The sequence below is a fragment of the Vulpes lagopus genome, chromosome 4 (genome assembly GCF_018345385.1).
Source record: "Vulpes lagopus strain Blue_001 chromosome 4, ASM1834538v1, whole genome shotgun sequence".
Taxonomy (NCBI): Eukaryota; Metazoa; Chordata; class Mammalia; order Carnivora; family Canidae; genus Vulpes; species Vulpes lagopus.
In genome coordinates this window covers 79,890,356-79,899,004 of record NC_054827.1, presented here as the reverse complement: position 1 = coordinate 79,899,004, position 8,649 = coordinate 79,890,356, and the positions used below count along the sequence as shown (strand labels likewise).

General features: G+C 36.9%; 1 protein-coding gene across 17 annotated transcripts in view; it reads right to left on the bottom strand.

Annotated features, from left to right (window-relative positions):
• Window positions 1-415: 415 nt before the first annotated feature.
• The window catches only part of MEF2C (myocyte enhancer factor 2C), a 171,845-nt gene continuing 163,611 nt past the window's right edge, over window positions 416-8,649 (bottom strand). For 14 of the 17 annotated variants that reach the window (XM_041753823.1, XM_041753817.1, XM_041753807.1 and 11 more), the window contains one exon: window positions 416-5,197. In XM_041753823.1, the coding sequence (XP_041609757.1) occupies window positions 4,876-5,197 (322 nt within the window). In that variant the 3' untranslated portion in view covers window positions 416-4,875. The remainder of the gene's footprint in view (window positions 5,198-8,649) is intronic. The other 3 variants (XM_041753820.1, XM_041753821.1, XM_041753822.1) reach the window with 1 other exon arrangement.

The window sequence follows — 8,649 nt, the reverse complement described above, 5'->3', positions numbered from 1 at the left end:
AAAATCTCTGTGTTTAAGCAAGTTATCCAAGATCTTTGTGGAACTATTTTGATAAAGAAATTGAGGGTGTTATACGCCAGTAAGGAATTGTTGAACACTACATCTGAAATCAATGATGTAGTATATGTTGGCTAACTGAATTTAAATTAAAAAAAAAAAAAAACAAGTTGAACCACGTGATAAGAACGTTGAACTGCTTACACTGGCTGAGTCCATATATCACCCCAAGAAAAGTGATCCAATTTACACCTTTCCCTCCAAAACACAAATTTTCCCCCTTTTCTAAGCATTTTGAGCTGGAAACTCAGAATGCTCACTTGCATTTGTGGGAGAAGCTGCTTTTCACAAACACGAGTAAGTGGAATAAATTTAAACAGCAAAACATTAATAAAAAAAATGCACCACAGACACTGCATCACTAAGAAAGCCAGTAACTTTACTGAATTGTCTGCAAAATACAAATTATACCTTATTTCCAGCAGGAGAAACTTTTGAAAATTCCCCACTTTTATTCACTACAGACAGCTGAATTAAGTCCCTTGAGATACACAGATGTGGTTTAACTTAGTTATAACATCTTGTCATCTAGTGGCGACAAAGTCCAGCTTATGCCGCTGTGAGCCTCTATTTGAATATTTGTTGCAAATGCTTGTATGCCCTCATTTACAAGCTATTTTAATTACTGTCATGTAATGGAAACAAGTCCCCAGAAAAAGAAAAAGAAGAAAAATGATACAGCAAACCATCTGAAGCAATCCAAGTCCTATGCCTACAGTGACCCAGGTTTACTTTGCTCCAAGAGAACACTGGTACTGCATTCAAACCACAACAGAATCCATCACTTAGCTGACCTCTCTGAATTAAACTGAGGTATGAATCAATTTGAGGTATGAATAGGGAAGGCAAAATGCAATACCCGATTATGAAAAATAACCAAAATGGACAAATTGAATGTAGAAGATATGTGGCTTGGATTGCTCCACATCTTTGGTTAAAACATATTAAGAAAAGCCTTTAATTACATCTGTAGTCTGAAGCATTCTAACAGACACCAGTATTCCATCAATCTTCAAAAGATCTGTAGTGGCAGGAAATTAACGCCATATAAGTGACGACATCACAGCAGATGGCACAAATGGGAACAGATGAAGTATGCCATGCTTAGGCAACAGCCTTTATTGAGGGTTCAAGTGGCTGCTTCTTTAAAAAAAAGAATTTTTTTTTAAAGAAAGAAAATACAAAGCATTTACCCTCTGGAAAAATAAACAAAAGCATAAAGGGGGCAAAAAAAAAAAAACAAAAACAAAACCCCGCTAGCTCTAAATTAAAAGATGGGTATGTAAGAAAAACAAATACATAATAGTGTGAGAGGGCAGACATTCTTTTAAAGAGTGTATTGGAATTCTTTTTTTTTTTCTCACGTTAGTCAACCTTAAAATGATCTGAGGATGATAGGTATTTTCATATTCATCATTACAAAATGCTAAATTCCACCTTTGGGAAAAAAATAAGCCATTTTACTAAAAAACACAATTTTAAAAAAGGTTGAAATGAACAGCCTTCCACTCACCAATGCATACAATATACAGGTTGTGCAGCTTCCCTATATTGCATCAGTGTTACCAGTATTTAAGCTTAATATTACCAAAAATCTTTGAAAATAGGATTAGCTATAACAATATCTGTAGCTGTGTAAAACGCTACTTATGGTTCTTTTACTTGCAATGAAGAATGTTGCCTAAAATGTTACTCTAGGATGGGTTATGTAAAATAAGACTCCCTCAGGGCTCTGCCCTAAACTCCTGAATACAAAGGATTTACCGTGATAAAAACCCAAAACCATACTAGCTTTGCAAATACAATAAATGGTAAATTACAGATAAGGTAGAAGGGTAAAGGTAGACAGTGATTGTTTACAGAAAGTGACTCATCACAATCAAAATTGTGCTTTTTCTCATTAAATCATCTTAAAAAAATTCTCAGATTATCCCTTCGCTATCTTGCTACCACTTTATATGAATTAAGTAGCGGGAACAAGAGATGACTGGCATCCATTTTCAAGTGATTCTGTTCTTTTTCATGTTCTTATAAAACTATTGTCAGAACTGCTATAAATAGCCAAGGCTTCTGCTGGTACTTTAGCTTACTTTATCTTCAGCATTATAAATTCACTTTTCTTTTGTTGCTGAGGCAAATTGCAGGTAAAAAAAATTAGTATGGCTATTTTTTCATATTTTCACATAATGACCCTTTCCCACCCACTGATAAATTTCTGCTGATATTGATAAAGTGTTTTGAAATGACAAAGAACATTTGTGACATGTTTGCATATTTTATACACATCAAGTTATAAGGATGGTTGTAAGGATGGGATCAAGTCTATGGTGAGGAAAATGACTTTCTTAGATTTCCCCCCACGTGTAAATATGTATGTGTGTGTGCGCGCGCGCGCGCGTGTGTGTGTGTGTGTGTGTGTGTGTTTTCAGGGATGATCCTCTGTTTTTCCTCTGCATAAATGTTTTTCTTTCATGTTCCATGGATACCTCAAGTAGTGGGATATATGGAAAGGTTGATAGACATTTTTTCTTTTGTTTTTAGTATACAAAACGTTAATACAAGGCAGGCTAGCATCCTATATGGATACAACCAAAGGTGTGATGTGGTCTAATTGTGGATTTCAGATCAAGTTAAGAAAAATACAGCCTAGTTAGTAAGGTCTCTTGGCTTTTGCCACCCAGCGGCAGCCTTTTATGGTGAGAAACACATAGCAACTATGCAAGTGAAAGAAAAGAATGGATAAGAAATGTCCTACACGTGCGATAGCAGTGTCGATCTTACTGTCTGGATCTTCGTTGCTGTGTATGTCAATGCACATGAGTGGAGATGAATCGACAGATCTTCACATTCCAAGAGAAGGAAAATCACTCCTAGATTGAAATCTCTTTTAAACAATATATATCAACTTTTTTTTTATGGCACTCACTTTTTAAAGGGTCTGAAAATTAATCCCTTATAGACAAATATTAGACAAGAGTCATCGTTATTTCTTGAAAAATTTAAAAAAAGGGACATAGAGAGGTTCTTTAATGGGATTTCTTGAAATGGCTATTAAATCTCTTTATTGAAGAAAAAAAATAGATGACATACATGCTTTATGCAGAAGTGACAATTGGGGGTCCTGACACACCGGGATTGTTCAACAGCCCTATATTGCTGACAAGATTGTTGAGGGTCAGTTAAAATAACTAAAAATGGATGACGAAGCAACTATCCCTTTACCTGCTTCCTTCTTGTCTAGCACCCAGTCTTTCACATTTTTCTTCTGTGGGAATTTATAACTTATGCGTCGAGTAAACGCCATATCACTTGTTTCTAGGGCCATATTTGCAGGACATGTGCCCCAACACAGCTTTTCTATTCTGGGCATGTTTCTAAAAAGTGTCTCAGATTCTAGGCTGAAAACCAACCAGATAATTTAGGATACGGGCAAGTTAGGGTATGCACTTACTGAATTCCAAGATGCATGGTGAAATGGTGAGATCAGAAAGGGGCCCTGCATTTGATAATAATGCAAAAACAAAAACAAAAACAAAATAGCATGAAAGAAACTCATTAGTATATACAATGGATGTCAGTTGACCCAATAGATTGCTAATGTATTAAAAACAATTTAGGGTGTTGCAATGTGATATGTTCTAATCCCACAGGTTATCCTTTTGACAGCTGACCTTGAACTTATAAAATGTATGCAGAGTAAAAGAAAACAGAAAGAAAATAGTTACTCAAATGTGCAACTGCACAAATATACCCCCCTCCCGCTATTAAGATAACAAAACTTCTGCTATTACCATAATATTATATATATTAGAAAGCTATACACAAGCATGTTAATTTCACAGATTTTTTAAAAGATTCTTAATATTTTATATAATTAGAAATACACATTTCAAAAACAAAACTTCTACAAAGAGAAAACAGTTATCTTGGTTAGCAAAGCATGGAGTTCCTCATGGCTTAGGGTAGTGCTTTCTATACAAAAAGTCCTTTTTGGTTTTTTACAGGACTGTTTAAAATATTAGCGAAGCTATCAAGGGGGAAAAAAACACATTTTGGCTTAAGTAAACTACAAAAAGCCACAAATGCTTTGCAAACTCTGTCTTACCTTTTATATGAAAATAAGCAAAATGTAATGTACATATTTTTATATTTTTATTTAATAAGAGATGCAGACCCAGATTTATTTATTTATTTAATTAAATACGTTAGCCCTCAAACTCCACATTTTTTTTTTAAATAGGTATGGTCCTCTTTTAATGGTCGTTGATCCTTTTTAATGAGTGCCATACGCCAATGATATGCGTGCAGGTTTGTGAGCGCGTTCTCGGGATGTTAGGTGACCTGGTGTGTTCCTAACATTTACCAGTGGCCACCCTTTGCCGGGTCTGTCCAAAACATCTATACATTTTTCTATATGTTGCATAACAGCTGCTCTCTCTTTCAGTAAAGATCTGCCGCTTTTGGCAAATGTTTCCTTTTGTCTATTTACATGTAAATAACGTTGAACCTGCAACATGACACTATCTATTGTAACATACATTTTGCAAAGGAGCACAACAGTGAAAAGAAGTTAGCCTTAAAATCTATTTTGTACAAGTGTTCTGTTGTACAACTCAAGTGCTAAGCTTATCTCAGCATTTCTGTTTATCTTTATACTGTATCACTGAGGCAATTTAAAAGTACTTTTACAAAACAGAGTACCTGACTTTTTTTTTTCCACACACAGCACATATAATGCATATCGACCCCCCTTCCCCATTAAGGTATAGCACACACACACACTGCAAGAAAAAAAAAAACTATTAAGTAATAATCTGATCATGTTGCCCATCCTTCAGAGAGTCGCATGCGCTTGACTGAGGGACTTTCCCTTTCGTCCGGCGAAGGTCTGGTGAGTCCAATGGGGGAGTGGAATTCATTCCGGTGATCCTCTCGGTCGCTCCCGTCGTAGGAACTGCTACAGCTGCTCAAGCTGTCAACAGGAGACCTCCCCGCCTCGTGGCGCGTGTGTTGTGGGTATCTCGAAGGGGTGGTGGTACGGTCTCTAGGAGGAGAAACAGGTTCTGACTTGATGTTGAGGCTTTGAGTAGAAGGCAGGGAGAGATTTGAACTCTGAGATAAATGAGTGCTAGTGCAAGCTCTGTAGGAGGAAAGGAAACCCAGTTACAGATGGAGGAGGCCTGGAGCCCCCAGGAACTCACAATTACATCAAACATCAGCTTCAAGACTCGCATAGACACCGGAGCATGCCCAGAGGGAGGAGAGCAGTGCTTGGAAGCCCTCGGGGGGGCAGCGCCTTCTCAGAGCCACTGCCAACGCCTGGGAGTAATTACAGGATTTCCCAGGATTTCCCAGGGCCAGGCCTCGTGAATCAGACCTCTAGTCTCTGACAGGCTCCCTACACATCCAGGTTACTGGCTCAGAAAGGCTTAACACCACATGCTGGAAAAAGCATTTTCTGTGTCCATGGGATTTCTCCCTAGACTAGTTCCAAACTATAACCTAAGATTTAAGATACAACATTGAGCTTTTGAATGAGACCCCTTTGATTTCCTAATGCCCGTGTGTGGAAATGATTGGAAAAAGCCTGTTACGGATACAAATGTTTCTCTCCACGTAATAAGCACATACACATGAAGTTGTATGATCTTCAGAGAAAGTGTAGAGAGTTCAAATTTCAAATGAATGAATCCGTGAAATGCTACATTGAACTGTATCTGGTGAAGAACTTGGAGGAGGACATGATGGGAAGCAGGGTGAAAATTATCTGCAGGACAGTTTAGCGTTGGCTTAAAAACACTTTGACTTCCTCCGCCACTAAGACTGGTCAATAGGCTGCCTTCATCCTTTTGCAGCTACGTGGGATGCAAGTAGCGACTCTTTCCCACAAATACCTCAACTTCATTACTGCGAGGCTCTCCCTGCTGGGGTACTTAGTAGGGTATCACTCATCTTAGAGTTATAATTGGCATGAGTTGAGGAATCTGGATTGTCTAAGGCTGTTGTAAAGAAGGATCTGGTGTGATTTTATTGTGTTTATAAGCCTTAATCCTCATTTATTCCAGGAGAGTGTAACTTTCCCTTCTTCCAAAATGTGGAAGAATTTAGGTACTTGAAGCTCTGGAGGGAAAAGCATTAAGCCCTTAAGTGTAGATTAGCAACCGCAATGACTTTGATCAGGATAAACCAGAAGAACACTGCCGACATCAATTTTAAGATGCTCTTACTGCTCTTGGATTCTGATCACACTGACATTCGTGGCTAGAGTCAGCATTACCTGCCCATATTGTCAAGAACGTACAGATCTCTCTTCTAGTGAGGAGTCACAGTGAAGAATAATCCATACAAATACCCCCGTTCCAAACAAATGAAAGTGAGCCTGTCTATTCATGGATGTGATTATGTTAACTTCCAAATGGAGATAATTAGATGACAAAAAGTCATTATGAGCAGTGAGAGAATGGGTATATATTTCAGAGGAAAAAGTGGAATTAACTTGGGGCTGGCTTTTTGGGAGATGCACTTCAGGCTCAAGGTGTATAGAGATATAAAATTAGTCAAATGAGTTTATCTTTGAGTGATGTTTTATACAAAAGCACCACCTACTGGCAAAGAATTACTTTCCTTCCCTTATTAATAGATGAGCTAATGTCTAGAATGACCTAAAGGAGAATTACTGGACTCCCTATTAAGCCTTTCTTTCTCTGGCTTTTATGTTATAAAATCAAAACAGTCTTAACATTTATGTCAAGTTACCACATTGAGTGCCTATGATTGTCAATCACCTGCTTAAGCTTGTCATCATTTGTTTGTGGTTTTTATTTTACAGTCTATATTAGTAATTTTTTACAAGTTTAATTAAATAATCTTCAAATCAAGAAGATATTAAGACAGAGTGGGGGGAAACCCCTGTATTTCAAATGGACCCATAGTGGTGGGACTATTTTATCTTGGTTCAAAGTTACTTAATGATTCGTTTTGATGTCAGAAGAAATCATCTTTTGATTTCTGGAAGAAAGAATTTTCCTGGCTCTCGATAAGAAAGACTATTTCACTAAAATTTAATTAAATGCTTCTACCACGAATCACACACTTTTTAATAATGAACGTCAATTAGGAGTCTGAAAACAAAGTGGCATATCTACAAATACTTTTGACTGCCCTTTGACATTTAGATTGCTTCTTCGCAGGCAGGGAGAACATGGACAATTAGAAAAAAATTTGGTGAGCTGGACTAGTATAAGAAGTTAATCTGGATAAATCAAAGAAAAAATAGTATAATCAAGATGCTGTTTGTTTCATACAGCTTTTAGAAGCTGCATAATCTACTCATTTACTGTATCTCCCATTGTGAACTGGCTTGTATAGGTGTTGCTGCATCTTTTCCCCATAAGAGATATAACACTTATTGTTTATCTCTTCCTATAAACAAATAGGCTAGATCCTAAGTTTTCTTTTTGGTGGCATTTCATTTGACACTGAAAGCATAAATGAAGCATTTTGAGTAGTTCTGGGGACACTAAATCCACAGTAATGAAATGTACGTGATGAATGAGATTCAGCTTCATTATACTGTGGTATAGGATTCCAAATAGAATGAAATGTAATCGGCTAGTCTCTGTTATCAAACTATTATCTTGAAAAGAAGAAGCATTAAAAATCACTTAGCTGTATACATGCTAGATTCAGATACAAGCATGTTGGTCTGCTTGTTCTTGAGAACAAAATTTTTATAGACATGTAATTGCGAAATACTCCATGTGTGTGGGTGAGAAAGAGGTGGGTGGGGAGACAGAAGCCAGAGATGCAAGTTGCCCATATCAAATCCTGCTGCAGGTTTTCATCTACTACAGATGTCTTCCAACTGGGAAAACACCTACCCTTCCCCATAATTGTTCAGAAATGAAACATGACTGGATAGTTTTATTCAAATTTCTTACTGCCTCCGCCCGGAAATTAGCCTATCAAACTATATTTAACTTAACCTTTTAAAAGTTGTCTTTAAACACCCACATCAACAAAGATGGTGTATAGAAATGCTTCCAGAAAACAGGCTGCCCTTTTCTTAAGGTGATATGAGAAAAAAAAAAAAACTTAGAAATTTCAAGGGCATCTTCTCAAATATTCATATTCAAATGACTGTCACTAACCCTTGATGGCAAGTTCCTTCTGCCAGTCAACTCTGCTTCCTACATCAAATCAAAGTATGTCATTTATCTGACTTGGTTAGATAAAATCAGATACTAGATAGAGTTAAAAGTAAAGCTTCAAAGAGTTAAAGGTATTTCCATCAAAAAAACATGAAGAGCTCTTTTACACTCTTAATTTTAGAAAAGAACTTGGTGACCATCTTGGGCTGCTGGGAATATTCACTTTGGAGGAGCTGAAATATATTCTGCTCTACTTTGAACACTGTATCTATCCAAAGGAATGTGAGCCCAGCACACAAGAACATGAGGATACTATAGCCTAAAAAAATACTGATTTTTAAAATTAATTCACACTGTAAGGAATTAAGGCACCTCACATATTTTATTTTACATAGATATTACAACTTGGGATTTAAAAAGATAGTTTAACAATTATGTGAAC